Source organism: Chiloscyllium plagiosum, unplaced genomic scaffold, assembly GCF_037043375.1.
Source record: "Chiloscyllium plagiosum isolate Xiang-an unplaced genomic scaffold, Cpla_swu_hap1 HiC_scaffold_19, whole genome shotgun sequence".
NCBI lineage: Eukaryota > Metazoa > Chordata > Chondrichthyes > Orectolobiformes > Hemiscylliidae > Chiloscyllium > Chiloscyllium plagiosum.
The window spans coordinates 51,086,025-51,113,810 of NW_028270157.1; the positions used below are offsets into that span (position 1 = coordinate 51,086,025).

General features: G+C 37.8%; 2 protein-coding genes across 4 annotated transcripts in view; one reads left to right on the top strand and one right to left on the bottom strand.

Moving 5' to 3' along the window:
• Nucleotides 1-27,786, top strand: part of atxn10 (ataxin 10) — a 320,589-nt gene that overhangs the window by 272,670 nt on the left and 20,133 nt on the right. The window lies entirely within an intron of this gene.
• Nucleotides 6,435-27,786, bottom strand: part of LOC122559573 (protein Wnt-7b) — an 80,560-nt gene continuing 59,208 nt past the window's right edge. For all 3 annotated transcript variants that reach the window (XM_043709277.2, XM_043709273.2, XM_043709276.2), the window contains exons 3-4: nt 16,170-16,441; nt 6,435-7,031 (exon numbers count right to left, since the gene is read on the bottom strand). In XM_043709277.2, coding sequence (XP_043565212.1) covers nt 6,552-7,031; nt 16,170-16,441 — 752 coding nt within the window. In that variant the 3' untranslated portion in view covers nt 6,435-6,551. The remainder of the gene's footprint in view (nt 7,032-16,169; nt 16,442-27,786) is intronic.

Genomic DNA, 27,786 nt, shown 5'->3' on the forward strand with positions numbered 1-27,786 from the left:
GAGTATCCATAACCCTCAGGAATAAAAAAATTCAAATGGTCAAAACTCTTCAATTTCTCCTCATCTCAATTCGAAATGATAAACCTTTTATTGTGAGACTTTGCCCCTGTGTTTTAGATTTTCCAATTAGTGAAAACAATCCCTCACCATCTACTCTGACATGTTACTTAAATATCTTATATGTTTCAATTAGATCACCTCACATTTTTCCGAGCTCTGGGCAACTTAGGCCCAATTTACTCAACCTCTCATTATATGATAATCCCAATGATCAAGGCACTAATTTAGTGAACCTTCAATGTACTATGTCCAATAAAAATAATGCAATGCAACGTAAGTTTCTTAAATATGGAGACCAAAGCTGCACGCATTATTGCAGACTTAGTCTCACCAGCCCCTGTACAATTGCAGGACAACTTCTACATTCCTATACTCCAATAATGTTTAGTAGTCTTGAAAGTTTTTTTAAAAATGGCTTCTCTATCCTTACTTCCAAACTGTAAAACTTCACATTTTCCCACATTATACTCCACCTGCCATCTTGTTATCCTTTAAATATCTATATGTCTTTCCATTTCCTCTGTGTCCTACCCACAGGTTACCTGACCACCCAACTTTGTATCATCAGCAAACGTAGATGGAGGGACAGAGTAGTAACATATATAGGTAATTCATGCATTACAGTGCAGGAACAGTCCCTTCGGCCTGCCAAATCTGTACCAATTCCTATTCCTTATTTAGACCTGCTATATATTGCCCATGCATGGTATCTCAACATCTGTTTGCCTCACATTCACGTGTCTATCAAGATGCCTCAAACATTGCTAATGTTTTGCTTCTACCACTTTCACTGGCAGTGTGTTTCAGGCACTCAGTACCCTCTCTGAGAAAGATTTTCACTGCCCTTCTCCCCTAAATTTTCTCCCTCTCACCCTGAACCTGTGCCATCTTGACATCAACCTTTCCACCTTGAGAAAAAGCCTCTGACTATCCACCATATCTATGCCTCTCATAATTTTGTAGACCTCTCAAGTCACCCCTCACCCTCAGTCTTTCCAGTGAAAACAATCCAAGTTTATACAGCCTCTCCTCATAAAAAAAGCCTTGCAGACAAGGCAACGTGCTGGTAAACCTTCTCTGCATCCACATCCTTCTGGTAGTGTGGTGACCAGAATTGCATGCAATCTTCCAAATATGGCCCAACAAAGTTTTCTACTGTTGTAACATAACTTGCCAACTTTGAATTCACTGCCCCGGCCAAAGAAGGCAAGTGTGCTATATGCTTTCTTGACCACCTTATCCACCTATGTTGCCACTTTCAGGGATCTGTGTTCCTGTATGCCCAAATCCCCCTCTATGTCAATGCTTCTAAGGGTTATGCCATTTATTCTATAATTCGCACCTGAGTTTCATCTTCCAAAATGTATCCCCTTGCATTTGTTTGGATTAAATGCCATCTGACATTTCTCTGCTCAACTCTGAAATCTACCTATATCCCACTGTATCCTTTGACAATCCTCCTCACTATCTGCAACTCCAGCAATTTTGGTGTCATCCACAAACTTACTAAATATATAGTGTACATAGCTACAGCCCTAGCACTCCTCTACTTGCAGCCTGCCAAATGGAAAATACCCTGATTATGCCCAGTATTTGCCTCCTATTCATTAACTAATCCTCTATTACCCCTTACTACCTGAGTCCTTATCTTGCCTGCTAGTCTTCTGTGTGGCACTTTATTGAATGCATTTTGGAAGTACAGATATACTGTATCTATTAGTTTCCCAGTATGTGCAGTATTAATTACATCCTCCATAACGCTAACAACTTTCTCAAAAATAATGTACCTTTTGCAAAATTATTTGATTTGTCCTAATTATACTTCTCTAAGTGCATTGTTAGGACACTCAGCATCTATTCTGACATATCCTTTTCAAACTTACATGTTTCAGTGAGATTGCTGATCATCCTAGGAACCAAGTAAGTGAATCATCAATATGCCATTTCCAATAGAAGTAATGCAATAGTATAATCTCACTTTATCCCAGAGACAGATGTTAGGTTAACTGGACAGTAGTTCGTTTTCTCCCTCCCTAATTTCTTGAAATGCGATGTTATATTTGCATGCTTCTTGCATGTGTGGCTTGTTGAATGTATACCTTGCCAGTTAGTCTTCATTGGGGTTGCAAGGTTCCCACACAGAAATCAGATAGCTTCTTTGTTTTATGGTTTTAAATAAACTAACTTGAGGAGTTAATCAAGCGATTGCCATAAACATTAACATGACAGAAGCATTCCCAAATCTAAGGAATTTTGGAAAGTCATAGTTACAGCCTCCCGTACATCTGCATTAGAGGCAAGAAAACTGCAGATGCTGGATTTCGGGGTAGACAAGCAGGAGGTGGGAAGAACACAGCAAGCCAAAGTATCAGGAGGTGGAGAAGTCAACGTTTTGGGTGTAACTCTTCTTCAGGTCCTGATGCTTCCTAGCTTGCTGTATCCTTCCAGCCTCCTCCTTGTCTATCCAGTACGTTGCAGCTATCTCCCTTAGAAGCATAGGTTTTTATGCAATCAGTTCTAAGAGATTTGTCAGGTTTAAGTTGTAAAATACTTTAAATTACCTTGACTTTCTCACTACATATTCTCATAATCCAAGTATATTGTTTGATTCTTTTAACACCATAGTCTGAAAAGGTTTGGGTGACAGTGGTTGCTCATCTGATTTTATTTTTGTCATGTATATTAACTATTTTCCAAATTTTGTCAATCTCATTGCCTGAATTGGGTGGGAGTGAGGGGTGGGTATAAGACAACCTGAGTTGAAAATGTGTTGCTGGAAAAGAGTAGCAGGTCAGGCAGCATCCAGGGAACAGGAGAATCGACGTTTCGGGCATAAGCCTTTCTGCCCGAAACGTCGATTCTCCTGTTCCCTGGATGCTGCCTGACCTGCTGCGCTTTTCCAGCAACACATTTTCAGCTCTGATCTCCAGCATCTGCAGTCCTCACTTTCTCCTCATAAGACAACCTGACCCTTGTTCATTCCAAGGAAGAGTCCTAGAAGGTAATAAGTAAGAGTTTGTGCTAGCTGGCAGAATATTTGGAAATCCCCTAAACAAAATTGCAGTGGTGTTTCTGTGTGAGCGTTCTCATGGAGGTAAATAGAATTGACTTCCAATTCCATCAAAGATAGCAAATAACACCACCAGTCTATTCAATTCCTAGCTGTCCTTGAATAGGAAATTGCCTCGTGTTCTCTAGTATTCCATTATGGTTCCATTTTATTCTATTGGCGTAATAGAATGGAAGTGGAATTTACTTCAACTTTCAGCTTTGAATATTGCAATTGAAAAACATAAACTTTAACATTTATTTCCATTTTCTCCAATACTTAGTGCCACTTTGTAATCATACAATGTATTTTTGACGTTTGAATTTTCTGTTGGCAATCACTGTAAATGTGTTAAGTTGCTCAAGTAAACTCTGTCTCTATTAAGTGTACAACTACAGGAAAACATTGTTGAAGGAAGAATTCATGGCTTGTTGAGGGTGATATTGAATTGTTTTGAACCGCCACATATCCAGCTGCCTGATATAATTGAATTTGCTTCATTGTTGTATCATTGCTTACATGTTCAATATCCAGTTGTATTTCTTCTAAAGTAATAATTTCTCTTCTGAGAATCTGGGAAAAAGGTTTTAGTAACAATTGTAATTGGGTGCAAACCACAGCAAAGCCCATTCTTGATGTCACATGACATGAATTCTCACTGGAGTCTGTTTTTCTGAGGCTACTGAAGTCAACTGTAAAACATCTATCACTGCCCTCGATACTACCAACAAACTGAGATCATAACTTGTATGTTAAGATGATCCCTATCCCTTCTGGTCTGTTTGTATATGAGAAAACTGAAAGCTTTTACATAGGTTTTAATGATCGTTATGAGTAATTCTGAAGATTTACAAGTTATTGCAAACTTCAGTGTAAATGGGACTACAGATATGTTACCAAAATTATTTCTTGCTGGCAAGTAACTCATTACAGTGTCTCTATCATACTGGTAGCAGACCAAGATCTTATAATTTATCTGGAAAAACCTTCTAAACTGAGTTTAGTATTATTTGATGACTAGCAATTAATTTTAAAATCCCTAACATACTGAATACTTCAGTCTTTTGAGGATGTCACATAAATCAAAACTCAGATTTTGGTATGCTCAAATATGTCTGATTTCAAACATGTTCACTAGAAAGTTAATAACCAGCTCCTTGAATTAAGTTCCCATTCCAAAAGGTTCTGGATGGCTGTTTGAAATTTGGGTATGTACTATGGTCCTGAGCCGATGTGTTTTCCTGGCATCTTTCAGCATTTATTGTTTTCTTTGCTTTTTCATTTTTTTTTCAGTTACTTAATTGAAATCATTGAATTGCAAAAGTGGCAGAGCTGTGGCCACCTATATGGTGATGATATATGTGTATGAATACAAGCTCAACTCATATCTTTACCAGAAAAAGTGCCAGTCATTTTCCAAAATATAACCTCAGCAGACAGACATCAACTGTGTCACTATCCACAGGTGATTTCATAATGCACAACCAGGTGAAGGACAGTGTCAATACAGGAAGAGACCAGAGATGGTAACAAACTGAAGGTATGTTAGACAGTGCTTGTACGTGGTCACAGATGAAAATGTTCCAGCGTGGAACTGTATGATCAAGGGAGGAGGCGTGGTTGTCAAATATTCACTTAAAAGTAATTATAACAACATGAGTCATCTCATTTCAATTTCTCAATCGTACTGTTATGTTATCGAGGTTTTCCATTATATTATTAATGTTCTGGTGGTGGTTTCCCAGAGGGAACTAGGTTCAATCCCAGTTGTGCACTGACCTCTTAACTCTAGGGATTTTAGTAGGACAATGAAAAGTGTGGTCATGGCTTGGCTTGCCAGCTAAAGTATGGTGCTTTGAGTGCTGTTTGGCATAAAGCAAATAAACTAGTTTTATTCTGCTACCTGAACAACACACAGCTTCCATTGGCCAAACCTGAAATGGATTATTTCCTCCTGATTGAAGATGAGGGAACTATGGAAAGGATGAAGCTAGTCCATAAGGATGAAGTAAATCTAAGCCATATGTTTATGTAAGATTCCATGTTTAAGTAATTGAATTGTCTCAGTTGGTCACAATGTGGCACATGTGCACTGTAGATGAGAAAGCACCTGCTGAAACCCATAATCCATTGTCTTGAACTTAATGCATGGGGTGAGGGAACAAAGCTACATATAGACCAGCCAGCCCACAAATTGTATGATAGTCATGTAGTAAAACCAAAAGAGCACATTTTCAGCCACAATCACCTTTTCTAGGATATTCCTTTTCTGCTAAATGCAATAGTGACAAGGGTCAAGTGGAGACACAATACTGATCAAATTAAGGATCAATGTATTGATCTGAATAATAAGATATCCTCAACTATAAAACATTTATAATCAATAATTATGGTCAGCCATACTTGTAGCAAATAACATCCCTTTGTCCCAGCATTCAGGAACTTTCTTTCAAAATAAATTATTTTTTAAAAGAGTATTTGCACCTATGAATACCTGGATGTTAATTTTAAAATTAAGTTGTTCATGAGTTTCTCTATAACATTCTAGCCACATGTATTGTTAAACTATTGGCATATATATAGAGTAATGTCACAAAAATATTTGGGAACATATCCAAATAAATGTGTTATAAGTCAGAAAGGAATCTAACAAGTTTACATTTTTAAAAAATTACAATATTACTACCCGTTAGTGCTTAATCTTGCTTGTGTTCTACAACATAAATAAACATTTTTAATATCCAAACAGCTCCAGTGAGACTGGACAAGACATATATTTAGTCATTTTGAAACAAAATGATCTGCAAGGCCTCCTGCCTTACTCTGAATGTCAGCATATCATTTCTGCAATGATGCAGCTCAGTTATTTCCAGTTCTTAATTACAAGAATAATTTCTTGTGATCCTTTGCCATCTGATGACTCTCCTAACACCCCACTGCTCACTTTGCTTCACACCTTTTCTTTGTTGTGCACAATTACTGTTTTCTCGAAGCATAGGATTGTGCCACAGTTGAGCAGAATTTCTTGTGGGGAAAATGAAAATGGGGAGAATCTGTAAAGTGCACAGCATTCTGAGAGTTGTAGCTTGTTCACCTATTGTACAGATATCAACAATATCACCCATAAGAATGGACTGCAGCTCCCAAAGTGCATTGCAATTATTGCAGACTTGTACTGGCGTTACATACGTCAAATTGCATCTGACTCCTGGTTTATGGTGATCATGAGATGGAAACATCAGCCAACCTACAACATCCTCTCAAGCAGAGGGTGCATTTTTAAGTACATGCACAATTTTATACTGAAAGGGTGGTGAGTTAGTATTAAATTCCATTCTTCTTTTGTTGACTCCTTCCAATTTCTTTCTTCTCCATTTCTCCCTTGTTGTTTCTTTTACCCTGGATGAAGTATCTGACTTTTTTTTCTGGCAGGTTGACTTCCTCACTTACAGGTGAAGACTTCAGTCCTTTCACTGCATGTGTTGCATTTGACGAAACAGCACCAGTGGAACTTGCAGTTGCACTGCCACACTTTGGTATACTGGTGGGTATTGTAACCTCGACCACAGCACATCAGGTCACAGCCATCTCCATGAAGAGAGGTGCGATTACATAGTCTTCCCTGTGTTCCTACACTTCCTGTTGAGCTATCCTCCTCACAATAGTTTGGTGATCGGTCAATATAAACTAAATCTGTATCCATGGGCTTTCGATAGGTCCTGGGCTTCTTGATTTTGAGAAATGTGGGCTGTCGTAATCGGGTGGCCCTGACAGCTTCAACATGAACAGCTTCACTGTACTTTTCTTTCAAAACATATCCAATCTCTCGGAATTTGGGAAGAGTTGTCCAACATGTCTTGGTAGTACACGAACCAGAAACACCATGACATTTGCATTCCAACTTCATCCTTTCTTCCAAAATCTATTGAAGTTAGAATAAGAAGCGTTACATGTGAATATCTTGACTTTAGCTATGCTTTATTTGAGATATTGCTCAACTGATATGAGAGAATACCAAGAATACCTCTGCAACTAGTATATGATTGCTAAAGTAATATTTGCTTATTTTGCTTGCTTGCGATCTTATAGAACTGTAAAATATTACTTGGTTAATGTATTTTAAAAATAAAACTGCTTTGCTACTGATATGTTTTTTAAATCTAAAAATAAACATCTTTCCGTTATTTGTCTTCTCAGCTAAGATATGTCTGACTGGATTTGCAGCAACAAAAGCAAAGAAAGAACCAGATTCCTAACCAATTAGTTAGTTGGATACATGAAGTGTTTCACTTTGGATTCCAAATTCAGGCTTTAAGAATTTTAATCTATCTTTTGCTTTCAAATGTTGGCAGATCTGATTTTTCTGTTCTTCTTTAAGATTCTTTAAATCTGCTTTAAATCGATGAGATTGTATTGAACCCTCAGATTGCCAGTGTTGGTTTTCTTATTGATTCCTTGAAATTCTTTATTCCACAATCATTTCACGTTGCCATTTCAGTATGTTTTATTTGATTACCTGGTCCTTCAACACATTTCCTCTATACCTTATGTTTGTTACATTTGGTTTGATAAATTATATATAGTGAAGCCACCTTAATGTGCATTGGAATTGTCCATTGAGGGTCATTCTAATAAGTCCCCATGAGCCCTTTAACCAAATTTCAGTCAATGGTTGGTTAATTTTAATACTTTCCTTCTACAGTTTTTTGACATGATCTATCTAATGGCAGCATCCCAAATCAAGCTATGGTCAGAGACACCATGGCATTGCCATAAAAGAAAACTGGTGTCCTTTCCCAATACATCTATGACTCTGCTGCTGGGATCATAGGTCCACAAAAAAAAACTGGGTTTGAGATTCTACCACTAGAAGGCCCACTTAGCAGTCTATAATAAAGTCTCAGAATCTGAATAAAATAAATGCACAAACCTGTGGGTGGTAAATAATGTTGGTGTTTGGATTGATCCTTTAAATCTCAGATGTATTGACGCACATTGTAACCAATGAGAAAAGAAAGTGTGTGCTCTAGTAAAGTCACAAACTTTGAATTTGCACTAATGGAGAGAAAGCTAACTAAGATATAATGCAAAGTATTTTAATTTGATCAAATATTCTGTCATCATAAACTTGTGTCTTCAAACAGGATGAACCAGTTTTTCCATTTACTTCAGCTGATTAGCTTATTGCCCCTTCCCCGTTGACAGTTAAGTTTCAACTGGTATTCAGAATATTACTTTTTTTTGTATCTGCTTCTTTCTGTTGACAGTCAGGAATGTGGAATACGTTTTGAGGAATGTGAGGTTTTTTTCTCATCTGTTCTTTTTGCTGGGGTTAACAAAAAATTCTTCTGCCTACTTGTCTCTTCACCTGGAATCAATGACCCCTGACTCGCCAATCAGTGGACTTCTAGCAGTATATGACCTTATACTAGTTACAATGTGCATGTTTCAACTGGAAATAATTTGGACTCTGAAACATTCTGATAATAAATTGATTACTGCATAAATTGGCTAGATAATAAACAGGCTGCAATGCATCCCTTTGCTTTTCTGAAATATTTGTTGATATTTTTACTACCCAGAAGTTGCCCATGGTATACTATCATCCAAGCTAAATAATTTCCAGCCCAAACAAATACAATAGTCAAGTACCCACTATAAAATTATATGTGTCCAGTCTGTAATGGGTGTGTAAAGATTGTATTTTTAGCTTCTTAAGTACTAGGTGGAAATGTTCATGCTTTAACGCTGACATGGCAAATTCAAACAAACATCTGTACTTCAGCATGTTATAATTACAGAATTATGTTACAGATCATTTCTCTTGAAACGGATATTGACACTTTCAAAATTTGATTTAAAAATAATAGATTCCTCCAGAATCTAATGAAAGCAAGTAATAATTCATTTTATACATGGCCGTTAATGTTACATTTGCTGGATTACTAACCATAAAATGGGTTAACTAGTGAATTGACTAGCCAAACCAAAAACACCCAAGTTAAATTCCTGAAGTATCAATGGCATGAATCTCATCCCATGATCTACTTCTTTCGCCACTGGCAAGAAATCCCTTTGCTAAAAAAGCAGGCTGCTTACAACTGATAGTAATGTGGTGGTCTGCATCTTCCTTTAGAAAGTATTTTTGGTTCAGCACCTTTTCATTGAAATTTCATGCTTATATAACCCTTCAGCTTTATATTAAAGTGCTAAATTGTTAACTGATGCATCTTCTGTGTTTAAAAGATTTCCTTTCCTCCCCCCTTTTCCTAGCCTATTCCATGATGTGGAGGAGCTGGTGTAGACAAAGTTAAAAATCAAACAATACCAGGTGGTCTCTGCTCCATAACCACCTGATGAAGAATCAGCACTTCGAAAGCTAGTTTAGATTAGATTAGATTAGATTACTTACAGTGTGGAAACAGGCCCTTCGGGCCAACAAGTCCACACCGACCCGAAACCCACTCATACCCCTACATTTACCCCTTACCTAACACTACAGTCAATTTAGTATGGCCAATTCACCTGACCCTGCACATCTTTGGACTGTGGGAGGAAACCGGAGCACCCGGAGGAAACCCACACAGACATGGGGAGAACGTGCAAACTCCACACAGTCAGTCGCCTGAGGCGGGAATTGAACCCGGGTCTCTGGCGCTGTGAGGCAGCAGTGCTAACCACTGTGCCACCGTGTTCTTCCAAATAAACCTTTTGTACTATAACTTGGTGTTGTATGATTTTTAACTTTAACCTATTCCACTGTGCTATTTCCATTTTCACTTGCTGTCTCTTGAAACAGCGCAGTGGAAATTACATTTCTCAAAGGCACTGTTCATGTTTCTCCGCAATAGATAAGAGGACGCTAGTATTTCAAATGTCTTTCACAACCATAGGACATCCTAATACAGCCACTGATGTATTTTTGAAGTGCAGTCATTGTTGTAATGTAGGTATTATGGGGTCAATCCAGGTTTTCTTCAATCCATGCATGAGTAGAATACCACACAGACTTGGAATAAGCTCTAGTTGTGCTGCAGAAAACTATCAAAGCCAAATGAAATCTGAGTATTAGCTTGAATCATTGGTAATATTCTCACACTCTGCATCAAAATGTTGAAGGTTCAAGCTCAGTTGCCAACCTGAGGACATACTATAGCTGACATACTATAGCTCAGCTCTCACTCTGAGGACATACTGCAGATGTTGGAGATCTGAAACAAAAGTAAAAAGTGCTGGTGAAACTCAGCAGGTCTGGCAGCATCTGTGGGGAAAGAAACAGAGTTAAATGTTTTGACTTGAGTCCAAAATGACTTCTTTGTAACTAATGTAGGGTGTAAGTGCCTTGGGCTTTATAGTGTGGGGTGGAGCAAGTGGAAGAAAAGGGAAGGTCGAGGAAAGGTTGGAGGGCAAGAGAGATGAGAGATCACAGGTGTCACAGAGCAAAAGGCAAAGGGAGAGTGAGACAAGAAACAAAGCACAGATCCAAACTAGGTTTTAATCAGTAAATATTGATCAGCTCTGCTGAAAACAAAACCATGAAAACTGTGGGGTGGGGGAGGAAGGAGGAGGTATCAGATGGAGGATAGTGGTCTGGTTGTTGAATTCAATGTTGACTTCTGCAGGCTGTAAAGAGTCCAATGTCAAAATGTTAGCAATTTATAAATTAAATCAAATACAATAGTGAAAGCAGGACAGGTGATGTGTTGCTACTGCAACATTTGGAAGTTGCTGGACATCAATGGGATCGAGAGTGAATATATCTGTAGTGAGTGTTTGCAGCTTGAGGAACTTCATATCTGAGTTGGAGAGCTGGAATCTGAGCAGCAGGCATTGCACAAATCAGGGAAGTGGAAGGGTTACTAGAACATTTTGCTCCAGCAGGCAATCACACCCTCAGACTAGGTAATTCAAAATTGGTTTGTGATCAGGGACAGGAGCATGGGACTGTAGGTAGGTACCAGGATGTAGGGGGTTCCAGTTGAGGAGCCTTGACCCATACAATTGTCCAATAATTACAAGGTTCTTGTAAGCTGTGCAGATGAAATTGGGGACTGCAGGGAGAAGGAGCAAACTGGTCATGATGCCTTAGCTCAAGGAGTCATTCAAACGGTGGAGCAAATAGGCATGTAGTAATGGTAGGGGAAAGTATTAGGGGGATAGAATCTGTTCCCTACCTCCATAAGCAGGCATTCCAAAGGCTGTGTTGCCTGCTTATTGCCGGGATTAAAGACACCTCCTTGGTGCTGGAGAAGAACATGGATGGGAGGAGAGCGATCCAGTTGTCATCATCCATATTGATACCAACAACATTGCTAGGACTTGAAAAGAGGTACTGCTGAAAGTTAGAAAATTTGGGAGCTAAATTGAAAAGCTGAATCTCCAACGTAGTAATCTATAGATTATTATGCGAGTCACAGGTAAAACTGATATAGGGTAAATAAAGTCAAGGAGTTAAATGCATGGTTCAAAAGTTCGTATTGTGTCAGTTCATGGGTCCTTGGTACTAATACTGGCGTAGAAGGGAGCTGTAAGCGGGGGATGTGCTTCACTTGAACCATGGGACCAGTGTCCTGAGGAATCAAATAATTAGGACCATAAGGAGGACTTTAAACTAAGAGGTTTTTGAGTAAGGGTGGGGGGGTTATGGTGGGTCGGGTCAGAGGTTGGTGGGGGTTTGGAATGCAGGCTTTTAAGCAAGAGGATGTAGCAGTATTATAGGGCAGCTATTTGGATAACAATACCCACAGTGGGGTGGGAATGGGCAGAGTATATAAAGATAAAAAAGCAGCTAGAAACAGAGTCAATGGGGAAAAATGATAAAAAGGCAAAATTAATGGTTCTTTATTTGAGTGCATAGTGTATTCAAAATGATATAAATGAATTAATGGCACAAATTAAAATAAATGGGTATGATCTTATCACCAATATTGAGAAATGGTTACAAAGCTGAGAACTAAATACTCAGGGTTCTGTGACTTTTCGAAAGGATAGGCAGGAAGGAAAGGGTAGTGGGGTAGCATTGTTAGTGCAAGATAGAATTAATATGATAGCAAGAAATGATCTTGGATCAGAAGATGTCAAATCAATATAGGTGGAGGTAAGAAAAGAAATAAGAAGGGAAGACAATACTGTTTGGAGTAGTATTTAGGCCCTGAACAGTAGCTGTACTATAAGACTGAGAAAATGGATATAGGAGCAATTCAAACTTCTCTGCTGGAGAAACACATCATTATTCATCCAGAGAACTTATTGAAAAGCAAAGCCTTAATAAACAGGATAAGAGGAGAGTACATGCCATTCCATTGTACAAAATGCACTTAGAATGTGACTTAATATGCAGAACACTAAGTAGGAGTTTTTCAGAAAGTACGCATGGATAGAGTTGACTTCCTACGAGGTAAGAATTTGGTCTGAGTAAAAGTTATAGCTTTGCCAAAATCAGAGAAAGTCTGAATGAGGTTAAAGTGATGGAGCTATTACAGGAACAAGTTCCATCATGTGTGGTGACCAAGGCAATGACTAAACAACATCCATCACCAGAGGTAATATCACAAGCAAATGCCTTTCTTTAAGGCAGGTGTCTTTACTTGAGGCAAGGAAAGCAGATCCAGAGTTAAGCTTGCACTGAAGCTGAGGCTAAAAGAGTTCCAGAGTATTAAAAAATGGAGTTTTGATGAGAAAGTGGAGACATCCTCACAGGCCTGCAGATGAGGAATGGATGGTTTTTCATCAGATAGTGCTATTGCCCGTATCATATGGAGATATTGTAAATAGCAAATTCAGTTCCTTCAGGGCATGTATGAATATGGAAAATTCAAGCATCAATAAAGAGTCATTTTACGTGGCCAAGACTTCATCAGAGTGTAGTGCTGTTCTGTAAAATATACCATACATATCAGGTAGTGGAAAAACCTCATCATGTAATCAAGCAGTGTATCCTTACTGTTATGGATATGACAACCTGATTGCCAGAAGCTATTACTTGGAAGATATTATAGATAAAGTAGAGATGGAAAAATAAACTTTTTTTATATTCCATATGGACTCCCAGTAGAAATACAGGTCGGACCAAGATTCCAATCATATATCTAAAGATTTTCAGGACATACTTAGATATCAGACTTTTTAACAGAAAGATGAATCCTCAATGCTAGATTATGTGTCCATTCTTCTAGAGAGACTCGTGACGGATGTAAAATAGCACAGGAATATTTCAGAAAGCTTCACAGGTAAAGACGCTGCAACTTTTCAAGCAGTGTTAGTGTTATTACCTTTACAAGATGAATCTCTGAAAGTGACTTTCAATAATAACGTAATTAAGAGAATTAGTACAGTGACTTATTTGATAGATACTCCAAATTGCAAGCAGAAGTATCAGTTGGAAAAATAAACATGTTAAAATGATACCAGAGACAGGAAGATAAGAAACAACAAGTATGTCAAATGGTAAGAATAGTGGAGGTTGACAGACACTGCAAGAGTGAGGTAGGAAAGTGAGGAACCTTCCACAATCCAATTAGCCAATACTGGAAGTTAGACACCATGTTCTCACACTTCGAGGACGAATAATGAAAGATCTAGTAAGGTTACTTAGAAAATTAAGTACAATTTGTAAGAATACACAAGAGTGTACAGTGTTAGCCAGGCACAATGTGGATGTAGCAAAAGCAGTACCAAAGAAACAACAGCCTTATTAATTAAACCCAGAGAAACGAGCACAGTAGAAACTGAGATTCGGCACATGTTAAAAAAAATCACTTGATTTAACCTAGTCAAGTCTGTTGGAGTTTATCAGTGGTGTTAGTTCCTGAACCAAATGGATTGGCTAGATTCTGCGTTGATTATAGAAAAGTAAACGCGATAACTAAAACAGATTTGTATCCAGTCCTTTGGTTAGAAGACTGTATGGATAGGGTCGGAAGTGCTTCATTATTTACTAAGATTGATCTATTGAAGGGCTGCTGGCAAGTACTCATAGATCATTTAGATAATGTTTGGATATGCAGCAATATGGGAGGAACATGTAAAAAAATTAGGAGACTTAATTTAAGCAATTACTGTTAGCTGACTGAGTATAAAATCTTGCTAAGTGTGAGTTTATGACAGCAAGGATGAATTACCTAGAGCACATTGTAAGGTAAATATTACCCTCCTACAAAGAATAGCAAAAGTGAAATCTCTAATAGAATTCAACATTTCTAAAACTAAATGATAAATCATGAGATTTCTGGGGATGTGTTTTCAGGGAAATTTTTGCCTAACTTCAGCATCATAGCTATACCTCTAACAGATTTATAAAGAAAACGTGCAAAGGTAACATGGTCAAAGAGTGTTAAACAGCTTTTGAGAAGCTGAAAGCAATCCTAACGAAAGACCCTGTGTTAGCCACCACTGACTTTACTAAATCTTTAAAAATGGCAATTGATGTTAATGCCTTGGGGGTGAGAGTGCAAAAAGATGAATTGGGAATAGAGACACTAGTGAGGTACTTTTTAAATAAATTAAACAGTGGACAAGAAGACTCTGGGATTTTTACTGGTTTTAAACATTTTACAGTTATGTCTGCCTGACCACAAAGAAACACTGACTACAATCCCATGTCTTTTTTTAGCGAAATTTATACCTCAAAATATGAGATTATTTTAATGCAGCTTGTTAATTCAACCTTTATACTATAAACGTTGTTCATATTCTGGAATTTAAAAAAAATTGTTGATACATTCTGAATAATGTGATGATGCTGAAATAGTTTGAAAATTGGAGAATAGATGATAACCAGAAATCATACAAATCATGTAAAGAATGAGTAAGAATGAATGTATGGAACGTTTTGTGTTTGATTATATATGGCATGTTTACCTTGTTATAGTTTCCTTAACTGGACCAGGGGGTGCCACCTTAGCTGATTACACTCCCACTACTGTATCAGAAGATTCAAGAACTAATTCAGTTCTTAGAAGCTCAGAAACAAAACAAGAATTGTTGGAGAAACTCAGCAGGTCTGGCAACACCTGTGGAGAGAAAGCCAAGTTAACATTTTAAGTCCAGTGACCGTTCTTAAGGGTGACTAGACTTGAAATGTTAACTCTACTTTCTCTCTACAGCTGCTACCAGACCTGGTGAGTCTTTCCAACAATTTCAGGTATTATTTCAGATTTCCAACAAGCACAGTTCTTTGTTTAGTTTTTACTTAGAAGCTCAGTATCCAGGCCTAGAGTCCAGTAGAAATTTTGAAAGATTGCCTTATTGTTAGGTCTTCAGATGAGATTTCAATCCAAGCTTCCACCTACTTTTTTGAATGTTGATGCAGAATACAAACATTTGCTGGAAACCTATGGATAAATATAGGTAGTGTCCTGATCTTTTGACTATTTTTCCATCTTCCACTAACACTGAAAAAGAATTAATTATTTATCTCAGGACTGTGCACACAACCAAAGTAACAGCAACGTAATATAAGTTTAAGTAGTTCATTGTACATTAAAGACTTGAATTTATATACTCCTTGTCATGTTGCAAGGCATCCCAAAGTGTTTTTAAAGCCAATTTTTGAAAGGACTTGAAATACAGTCACTGATGCAATATGTGTGAAATTTGAGATGTTTGAGATATCGCTGAGAAATAATAATAAAAGAAGGCAGCAAATAGTTGCAAGTCTTTTTTTTCTTTTGGCTATCTTTAAATATTAGTTTTGTAATCTGATTAGATGGCTCTTTGTTTCTTCTGATTATCAGGCCTTTCATTCCTATTTTCAGATTGCTCACCCTTTTTTGGCTAAATGCTAAACAAACTGCTGAGAATGGTGTGGAAGTGGCACATGCAGAGTTGTCCTATATTCCTGTTTACCCTAATCTTCTTTGGTTTAGTTTAAATATCTTCAGAAAGATGGAGGTTGGCTTGATTTTTTTCTGATCATTTGCATATTGGAACATTTACTGTTTTTATTCAAGTGCAGCAGAAATTAACATTTTTCAAATTAAGCATTGAACATGCTTCAATGGAACTATGTTGAAATTCTTAGCTTAGCTGATGTTGGTCACACATCTATCCTCAAAATTACCTTTCTCCCAGCCTTGTTGTTATGCAGATTCATCAGCCTCCTGGCGTTTTTTTTAATTTCCCTTGCATCTACAAATTTCCTTGAGAACTCAATTCCATATTTGATGTCTGCCGAGCAGCCTCCCCACTTCCAGCCTTCGTCTTGGTTGTAGTAGCCCTGTTTCTCTCGATCACAGCCACAGTTGCTCAGGTTTCCTTGACTGCAGGCAGCAGTCACTGCATGAGCTACACCAGCTGCAGTGATGGCATAAGTGAAAGCTGCTTCTCGACTACCTGTAGACACAGGATGTCAGCAGTTAGTGCAGGGCATCAGACACCTGTAAATTTATTGAAATTTATCACATTATTTTATTGAAATAAAACCCTTTTAAAGCATTAATGGAAAGATGCATGGCTGACAGTTAATTAAATTACAGAATATCAGAACAGCAAACAATCTAAGCGACAACAGAATATTCTTAATTTGTTATTGTGAAGACCATTTACCGGAGTTCTTGGAAGGCACCACCTAAATTGAAAATAAATTCTCCCAATATTAAAAGGAGGAGCAGACTTTGATTTGATTTATCATTGTCACACGTACCAAGTCATAGTGAAAAGTATTGTTTTGAGCGCTATCCAGACAAATGGTACCTTACATAATAAGTACATGTGGGTAATACAACAGAATGCAGAATATACTGTTACAGCTACAGAGAAGGTGCAGAGAAAGATCAACTCTAATGAAAGGTCCACTCATAAATCTGATAACAGTGAGGAAGAAGCTGTTCTTGAATCTATTGGTATGTGTTTTCAAACTTTTGTATCTTCTACTCAATGAAAGAGAGTATAACTGGGATGGGAAGAGTCTTTCATTATGTTTGCTACTTTCCTGAAGCAGCGTGAAGTGTAGACGCAGTCAGTGGAAGGAAAATTGTTTTTTGTGATGGACTAGGCCGCATTCACAACATGTGTAATTTCTTGTGGACTTGGACGCAGCAATTGCCATACCAAGCTGTGATACCTCCAGATAGGATGCTTTCTATGGTGCATCAATAAAAATTGATAAGAGTCATTGTGGACATGTTGAATTGCCTTAGCTTTCTGAGGAAGTAGAGGCTTTAATTGATCTACTTATTTAAGATTTAATTTAATCTACTTATTCGTATAAACTAAACAGGAAGCAGCAAGAAAAGTTGAGGCTGAGTTGATCAAGTTATTGCGTACATGCTGGCAAACTACATAATCAGCAAAAATGTGATTGGTTCGAGAGATAGATATAGATTCAATGGATGTATTGCTTCTTGTGGTTTGGGTGGGGGTAACTTTGCCCAGGGGACAGACAACTCAGTGTTGTTGATTATAGAGATGAATCAATATTCTAAAGTTACTTTGCAATCATCTTCAAGGCTCAGTGAATTTTTATTCAAGTTTATTAACTTTTTTAATTTTAGGATTTTATTTCTGAAAAATAAATATTTTGGGCAGAATCTACAACAGGTTACACTGTATGGCAAACCTCTCTTCATTTCACCAATGTAGCCCATTCTCTCCATGCCCAATCCCTCTCCCCACCAGTTCACCCAACCACTGAAACAATATACAGCCTACGCTATCCTTTTGTTCCATCAGCAAGATGTTATATTGTAATCCCCAAAGAGATCCTTTGCTGTGGTTTAGGTCTTGGAACAGCGTGTAGTATAACGGGAAAAAGAATCAAAGATTGGCAAGCAATATATGAAAGACAGGCTTTTATTTACTTGTTTATGCAACAACAGCCTTAAACTTTGCTGCAGGGAGTACAAGACTTGATTTGCTAAAGATGATCTTAGCTGTATTTCACACCATGGGGCACTAATTCCAAGAAATCATCCAGCACATCTAGAGTGAGAGGGTTTGTATAAAAGGAGAATTCTTACAAGTGAGACAGATGCGAACTATGGCCTAGTGTTTTTTATCCTGCTGACTTCATGACTTCATTCTGAGAATACCAATTACATTAACAAGTTGGGAAGCCTCAGTCAGACTGAAGGAAAAGCAAGTCATCATAAAATACAAAGCAGTGTGCATAGTGGGTGAAGCGGAAGCACAAAATACCCAGTTTGTACAAAAAAAACGCTAATTTGACAAAATATTTCCAAGACAGCAATCAAATTCCAGTTTCAAATCTTATCCAGCTCTGCATATAAAATCTAAATGGCTTATCATCACCTAAATATAAAATTCAGTTTCACATGTTGATTTCCTCTGCAGGCTTTTTTGAAACGTGTTATTTTGTTGGGTCATGTCTACTTAGAGCAGTTTAGCAAAAGTCACCATTCTAAAAGGGAGATCCACCATAGGCATCTTTCTTTATTTAACTTTGCTTTGAGATTTTTATGAAGTTAGCAACAAATGCCAAAATGCTGGTAACGCTCAATAAGTGAGATTAAAGCAACTTAGGACATTGAATCAACTTCTTTATTGTCATGTGCATTCAATATAAAATGCAGTAAAAAGTGTGTACTGTCACCATGTATAGGCGTCATTCACATTAACTTGGAATAAAATTTTTAAAACAGATAGCTTAAGAGAATCCAACTTTTCCTTCTCTGCTGCTACAGTCCCACTCCGGGCTTCACCAGCTCACACCCTGCGGTATTGAAATACCTTCTCTATTCTCTCCATAGGTTTTGTCTCACCTGCTGTCTGTTTGCAATGTTTTCAGATTCGGGTTTACAAAATCTGTAGTTAATGTTAAGATTCCTTATCTAACGGGCTTATGTTTCTTTTCTATTCTTCTCTGAATGGTGTTGAAATAGCTTTACAGGAATTTGAAAGACACCTCACAATTTTGAATAGATTTACCCTCAACAGATTCACCCAATGCAGAGAAACAATCAACAGGGCCAAGAGAATATTCAACTTAATGGCCAGAACAATAGGATACAATTCATGGGAAGCCATGATCAAACCCATGGTCTGATCACATCTAGAATTCTGGTCTTTGAAGCACAAAAGGGACATTCAAGCAATGCAGACTTTATAAGGAATACCTGTGAGGCCAATCCCTAGTTACTAAATCCCGTGTTTTACAAGAACTGACTGAAAACCTGAACAAAATGAGTCTGAAAAATGATCATGTATATAAATATGGTAATTACTGGACTGCTACTATTTTATTTAAGTTTTATTTATTTATGTAAGACACATTTTGACAAAACCTTTTGTCTTGAACTCATCAGGACAATTCGCAAGAACACCAATATAAAAGAAAATACCATTTTTTAAATATATAAAACAGAGCATGCTGATTGTTTGGCAAGGAGAAAGTGAGGATTGCTGGAGATCAGAGTCGAGAGTGTAGTGCTGGAAAAGCACAACAGGTCAGGCAGCATCTGAGGAGCAGGAGAATCAATGCTACGGGCCGTAAGCCCTTCATCAGGAATGAGGCTTATGGGTCGAGGCTGAGAGACAAATGGGAGGAATGGGTTTGGGGAAAGGGAGCTGAGAAAGTGATAGGTGGATAAAGGTGAGGGAGAAGGTGATAGGTCAGTGGGGGAAGTGATGAACAGGCCCGGAGGGCGGTGATTGTTTGGCAAGTGGATTCTGATTGGTTGCGGCATTGCAATGGAGAATACACCCATTATATGATGACTGTCAGTTAACTGTCAAGCTTTTCTTAAATAATTAAATAAATTCTAAACTTGAACTCTAACTAAACAAGCCATTCTCCTGAGGATTTAGCCAGAGAATGCCTTGGTTAGCTAGAGGTCAAATGCTTTTGCTTATCCTGTAATTCCTTCAAAGGAATCCAAAGCAATACTTTTTTCAGCTACTGTTCAATTTCAAAAGAAATAAACGCAAAACCTCAACTCTGACTTAAAACTTAATCTTACTTTTTTGTCCGATACTTATAGAAACATAGAAAATCTGAGTAGTTCTATGGTTCTTTTAGGTTTCTCCCACTGATCATGCTGCCACTTCCAATGCAGTACCCTGTTCCTGCTTTCTCTCCATACCTCATCTTAACTAAAGTATTCAGGTGTAGCAATCAATGAGGCAACATTCAGATGCTGGAAGCATAACACAGAGGAGCCCTAACATTTAATATCCAACATCTGAGTTGAGGAAAGATTGGAGTAAAGTGGGCTTCTTAGCCTTCAAAGCAGGTGATACACGTGATCTTATAGCAGCGTATAAAATAGTATATGTTAGATTAAAAATAACAAAATTATTTCAAAGCAATTTACAAGTTTCAGACAAGTTTCAACTCAGAAGGTGAGTTTAATATGTGTATTAAATAGATATTTAAATAGATTATTAAGGTAAGATCTTTGGAATTATACGGTACTTTATGGAGTTGATATTGTACTGATGAACCATATGATCATAATTTGGCTGACCTAATTAAATTGTCCATTGCTGGTTTTATTTGTATTTACTTCAGATCATTTGGTTTTATCTGTGTTTTTCAAGACATTATCACTTCTTGCTAAGGTTTGAATTCCTGGAATTAGCTTTGCCATCCTTCTCTGCACCCTCTTCATAGCTTACTTCTGAAGGGAGAAAGTACAAAAGTCCTCCCAGGATCTTGCATATCATCTCACTAAAATGCTGTTCTAGATTAAAATAATATTGAATGTACAATCAGAAATCTTTGCACTTAGTGTGTTTAGTCATTGCTTGGTAAATATACACTGGGTCCTTTCAGTGGTCCAGATACGAACAGATTCTGTGTGATTTATCAGAGTTTGGAACATAAGAAGTAAACAAACTAGAATAATGGCATCAATTTTCAAGATGTCACATTTTAATCATGTGTAGAACTAATTATGAAGAAGAGTGTGCATTTATACAATGCTCCAGTAACTCCTCAAACTTACTGAACTTCAGTAACTGTTATTGCATTGTTAAATATGGCAGCTGCAGAATTATAGTTTACAGCACAGAGGGAAGCTTTTGACTCATCATCTCTGTGGTAGTTATTTGATGAAGCAGTAAATTCAATTCACAGAGCAAATGCAGTGAATTTATTTTTTGGTGGTGTTGGTTGAAGAAACAATAATGGCCAAAACAAAGAGAGATCTCTTGCCATGGAATATTTTATGTTTATCTGAACCATGGTATAAAATCTAATTAAATGTAATTCATTTCAATAATGTAGCTCTCTCAATACTGCAGACATGTTAGTCTCAGTAGTGCACTGCTGTGGAATTGACTTTCTTGATTCAGAAGAAATGGCACAAACTGAGATTAGCTACATCCTCCAAAAGTTCTGGTTTAAAAACTTCTGAAGTGTAAGTCAAGTTAATAACTGTTATCTTTTCTCTCTCTGAACATTATGAAATTAGAGCTGATTTTAAAAACTGATAAATATGGACCGTAAACGTTATTTTAAAAGATCATTTTACGAGGTGGGGCTCCTTGAACAGTCACCTTTCTTGAAGGTTTTTAAAGTTATGATGTTATTAACAGACTTGTCTCCTCAGGTTTTGAGTGAAATCAGCCAGTTCGGTGGTGCTGCATGCTCCTACAGGAAAGTTCTTTGATGCTGGCAATGGTAACATGTTCAGAGTTAGACAAGAATGACAGCAGGGAGATCAATAGGATGCAATTGAATAGACTTGACAACAGAATCTTGCACAAATCTCATGGAAACTGACATTATTCTTGTAAAATCAAATCAAATTTATGTTAATCCTGTAAATGATTGGCTGTTCTCTGGATGTTTGTTCACACACAACAGAAGTTACTACAGTGACCTAAAGATGTTGGCTGCCACTATAGTATTTTCAAATTAAAATTAAATCAGTATTCATTTAAAGAATAAAGATGCAATTTTTCTTTTAAATGAACCATATGCCTTAACTTTCAGAAAGTGTGATTGAATAGGAGCCATATACTCTACTTGTAAAATTAAAACTGATACACTTTATATCTACTTTTTATCATCCAATCATGTGACTATCCCAAGTCGTGAACACAGATATAGGTGCACACTTCCAAGCATGTACAGATGTATTTATTGCAGCTGTTGTTACTGTTATGATTGCAGCTGTTGTTACTGGACAAGTCAGATCCCAGACACAATCCTAATTTGATAGATCATGGAGATTAAAAGAATGATCTCTTACTGAAACATAAGCGCACACTGCTGCAGCTTTTGCTTGAACATTAAAAAAAGGAGTGTATTAACAAATGAATTGAAAATAAATTAGAGTAAACCAAACCATCTGCTTATTACCCAAATTCAAAGACTTTTAAACACACAGTAAAAGTATAATTAATTCCAAAACACTCCTTCCCAAATTGAAAAGAAATAAAAAAGCTTTAGGAAAGTACCCAAAATACCGTTCTTAAAATACTCACACCAGAATCCCTGTAACTAAAACCCCAGTGGGTTTAGGTCATTTGTGATTTCAACCTTTGTCTAGAACTGCAGAGAGATTCTTCCTGGAGACATTATACACTTGAGCTTAAACGTACTCCCCTTAAATAACATCTTCAGGGTTTTAATTCTAGTCTGGGAGTTAACTCTTGTTAGGTTACCTTCGATTGAAGAGTTAATTTATGTTCAGTAAATATCCTTCCCCTCTCAGGAGCACTAGTCTACACAGCTAGACTGATTAGCAAGGTTAGATCTCATGGAATACAGGGAGAACTAGCCATTTGGATACAGAACTGGCTCAAAGGTAGAAGACAGAGGGTGGTGGTGGAGGGTTGTTTTTCAGACTGGAGGCCTGTGACCAGTGGAGTGCCACAGGATCAGTACTGGGCCCTCTACTTTTTGTCACTTACATAAATGATTTGGATGCGAGCATAAGAGGTACAGTTAGTAAGTTTGCAGATGACATCAAAATTGGAGGTGTAGTGGACAGCGAAGAGGGTTACCTCAGATTACAACAGGATCAGGACCAGATAGGCCAATGGGCTGAGAAGTGGCAGATGGAGTTTAATTTGGATAAATGCGAGATGCTGCATTTTGGGAAAGCAAATCTTAGCAGGACTTATACACTTAATGGTAAGGTCCTAGGGAGTGTTGCTGAACAAAGACACCTTGGAGTGCAGGTTCATAGCTCCTTGAAAGTGGAGTTGCAGGTAGATAGGATAGTGAAGAAGGTGTTTGGTATCCTTTCCTTTATTGGTCAGAGTATTGAGTACAGGAGTTGGGAGGTCATGTTGCGGCTGTACAGGACATTGGTTAGGCCACTGTTGGAATATTGTGTGCAATTCTGGTCTCCTTCCTATCGGAAAAATGATGTGAAACTTGAAAGGGTTCAGAAAAAATTTACAAGGATGTTGCCAGGGTTGGATGAGTTGAACTATAGAGAGAGGCTGAACAGGCTGGGGCTGTTTTCCCTGGAGCGTCAGAGGCTGAGGGGTGACCTTATAGAGGTTTACAAAATTATGAGGGGCATGGATAGGATAAATAGACAAAGTCTTTTCCCTGGGGTCGGGAGTCCAGAACTAGAGGGCATAGGTTTAGGGTGAGAGGGGAAAGATATGAAAGAGACCTAAGGGGCAACTTTTTCACGCAGAGGGTGGTACATGCATGGAATGAGCTGCCCGAGGATGTGGTGGAGGCTGGTACAATTGCAACATTTAAGAGGCATTTGGATGGGTATATGAATAGGAAGGGTTTGGAGGGATATGGGCCGGGTGCTGGCAGGTGGGACTAGGTTGGGTTGGGATATCTAGTCGGCATGGACAGGTTGGACTGAAGAGTATGTTTCCATGCTGCACATCTCTATGACTCTATGACTTCACAGGACTGCCCAATTCTCAAAGTAAAACAGAAACTAAACATTTTCCCTTCTAAGGTATGGGTGTTTCCTTTAAAAAAAAAGTTCCATAAGTTTCTAACAAGGTTTAAGGCCCCATTATTTACTTTACTGAGTCACAAAACAATCTAAGTTAAACAAAAAAAATTCATAGTTGTGTACACAAACCCATTCACTCTAGTCAGACCTCAAAGTCTATTTTAAAATAAATCACCTTCTCTACGAAATACTTAAAAGTTAATCATTAACTTCAGACTCATAGAAAATCCACAAGTTACTAACTCAAATATCAACCTAAACTTACAGTAAATGATATTAAATATATATCACACAGTTTACGTCACCCTGAACACAGTGGTACTGTCTCAGAACCTAAAGGTGCATCCTATTAAATTACAGAGATTGTGAACTGTCATAATATATCGGGATATGTTTTGTAATCATAGTGGACTCAAATTGTCCATAAGCATCTCGATAGATATTAAACACAAACAACCAGATTTACTTTGATTTTCTTGAACTGTACTATTTTTTCACCAATTGAAAGTATAATTAAAATTATATTTCACCTTTTTTTAGGTGATAATAAGAAATCAGGAACATAAAATTAGGAGCAAGTACAGGCCATTTGGCCCCTTAAGCCCGCCCTTAAGGCTAATCATATTAAGACTGTCCTGCCCCAGGCCTTAACTGCTGTTTTCTGCCAGCCACTCATAACCATCAGCTTGCTGATATTTCAAAACTCTTTCTACTTTCTCTTTAAATATTTTAACGTCCATTACCCTCTGGAATAGAGAATTCCAAACATCTACTCCTATCAGAGAAGAATTTCCTTCACACCTCAGTTTTAAATGAGTATTCCTTTATTTTGTAGCCCTGACCCTAGCTCGAGACTCTCCACTCAGACTACTGTATATTTCAATAAGATCACTCCTTGTTCTTCTAAATTCTAATGAGTAAAGTTCTAACCTGTAGCTGCTCTTGATATGTTAACCCCTTCTTGCCAAGAATCAGCCCACTGAGTCTCTTTTAAACTGCTTCCAATGCCAGTACATCCTTATTTAACTAGCGAGATTAAAACTACACACAGTACCACAGGTACCACAACAACACCCTGTACAGTTGTAATGAGATTTTCCTATCATTAAATTCAAACTCCTTGGCAATAAAGGCCAAAACTCTATTTGCCTTCTTAATTGCTTCCGGCATTTACATGATACCGTTTTATGTTTCATGCACAAAAATATTATGCTTTTCTGGATTCTCTTTCCATTTAAATAATAGTCTGCCTTTTGATTCTTCGTACCAAAGTGCACAACCTTACACTTCCCTACATTATACGCCATCTGTCCAAGTTTTTGCCCACTCAACCTATCTGTAATTCCTTATGTCCTCATCACTACCTGCCTCCCACCTATTTTTATATCATTTGGCTACATCACACACTGTCTCATCCTCCAAGTCAATAACATAGATAATAAATATAAACTTAGAAAATACAAGCACAAGTCAGCCAATCAGTCCTTCAAGTCTGCTCTGCCATTCGATCTGGTTATGGCTGACCATCCAACTCCATACTCTTCTTTTGCTTTCTCCTATAATCTTTGATTCCTTTAGCCCCAAGAATTATATCTGTTTCCTGGATGTAGGTTTGCTCGTGAGCTGGAAGATTCATTTCTAGACGTTTCGTCACCCTAATAGGTAACATCTTCAGTGAGCCTCCAGGCAAAGCAGTGCTGATAATTCCTGCTTTCTATTTATATGTTTGGGTTTCTTTGGGTCAGTGACGTCATTTCCTTTGGTGATGTCATTGCCAGTGGTGGTACCATTGCCGGTGGTGATGTCATTGCCTGTCCCTTTTCTCAGGGGGTGGTAAATGAGATCCAAGTCAATGTGTTTGTTGATAGAGTTCCGGTTGGAATGCCATACTTCTAGGAATTCACATGTGTGTCTCTGTTTGGCTATGATGGATGTCTTAGATTAGATCCCCTACAACGTGGAAACAGGCTGTCCCAGTCGAAGTGGTATCATTCCTTATCTGTATGTAAGGATACTAGTAAGAGAGGGTCATGTCATTTTGTGGCTAATTGATGCTCATGTATCCTGGTGGCTAGTTTTCTGCCTGTTTGTCCAATGTAGTGTTTGTAACAGTTCTTGCACGGTATTTTGTAAATGACATTAGTTTTGCTTGTTGTCTATACAGACCCTAGGCAGGTCTAGAAGTCCTCATTCCTTTCTGGGTGTGAGAATCATCAGCAGCAGCCTATAGAACAGTTATCGCATCCTCAGTTCCCCACTCCGCTTCCCTATCTCTCCCCCAAAACACCCAATCCACAGGAACCATTCAAAAAATTTGAGGGTTACTTGCCATCTGTTACAAACTTGTTGCTCTTCTCAGTCTGAGAGGTTTTTTTATCAGACCCTTCAGCTTTTTCAGCCCATCACCCTGAATTGAACAGGGAAACTGTCTCCATGTCAATTAAGGTGGCAATCCTGTGAAAATTCAAATGTGACCATTTGCTCCTCTGGGGTAGGCTTGGGACTTGAAAACACCCCCAACTCCTATTTCCTGCCCCATGAGAGAATATCCAGCCCTCTGTGTCTGCAGTATGTGAACTAAAAGGATAGGAGTGATCTAATCAACCTGCTAATTATTTACAGATGAAGTATTAATATGAGGGGGATGGTGGAGAATGTGTTCATCAGAACCATATACAACAATGTGAACAGTTGCAATTTCAGTGAAAGTCTCTACAGCACAAAGCTTTGAATATTGAGCACTTTCTCCTTTAGCTCTTAAACATTAAATATGAACCTCCTCCTTCTTTTCACAATTACCTGGAGCATTCATCAATTATCTCCAATTTGAAATTATCGGAGTACAGTTCTGTGTGAAGGCAACTATTTAGTTTCTAAAGTAGAATTTGTAAAACTAAAGCTGTAGACCATTGTTTAGTTAGGGGCAAAAGAAAGGATTCATTTATTGATAAAACTATTCAGGTGACCTACAAAAGTGAACACAATGTGCTCTTGCAAAGAAAGCTGAGATTCATTCATAGTATTTAAATGCTTTTTTTTAGAAAGGGCAGAGATGTAACTCAATGCCTGACTCCAAAACAAAGATGGTATGTCTACCTTCATGCTGCGTATTGCTCACTTGCACACTGGAAGGAATTTCTGACGCTGTTCATATATACCAAAAATGCCTGCAAATTCCATTTTTTTAAAAAAGGGAATGCTTCTGGGTGGGAATGAGCTGAAGATCTGTAAATCTTTTGCTGCAACATCTAATAATTCTGGAATGCAAGCACAAGCAACAGATAGTCATCAGCACAGATAGCATCACCCCAGGCATCACACAAGGTGCAAGATCGCAGATAAATCACTGGTTTCAAAAACACATTGATTTTAAGTTCTAAAAATAATTCCTGGATGACCACAATATAAAATTGGTAAATTCTACTATACTTTACAGCTCTCAGTTAGAAATATCTAGAATACAAGAGGAGAAGAATAAGCTAGCAAATTCAGATGGTTATTAGTATTACCTCACATTTTGGCAAACTGATACAATCCATAATATATTGATAAACACTTGAGAGGCAATGGGTTAATCAGGTGCAGTCTGCATTGACATGTAGAAAACAGGTTGTGCTTAGATAATTTAACTGTGGTCTGAGAAAATTGTAGTGTATATCTGAAGGGAATCTGGTTCAGTTTGTATGTTTTGGCAAAATGCCACATACAAGACTTATGATAATTAAAACAATGGTACTAAAGAAATGAGAATAAAAAGTATAGTGGGGAACAGAACAAAGGGTAGGGGGTAAATGGTTATAGGAGAAAGTGAGGTCTGCAGATGCTGGAGATCAGAGA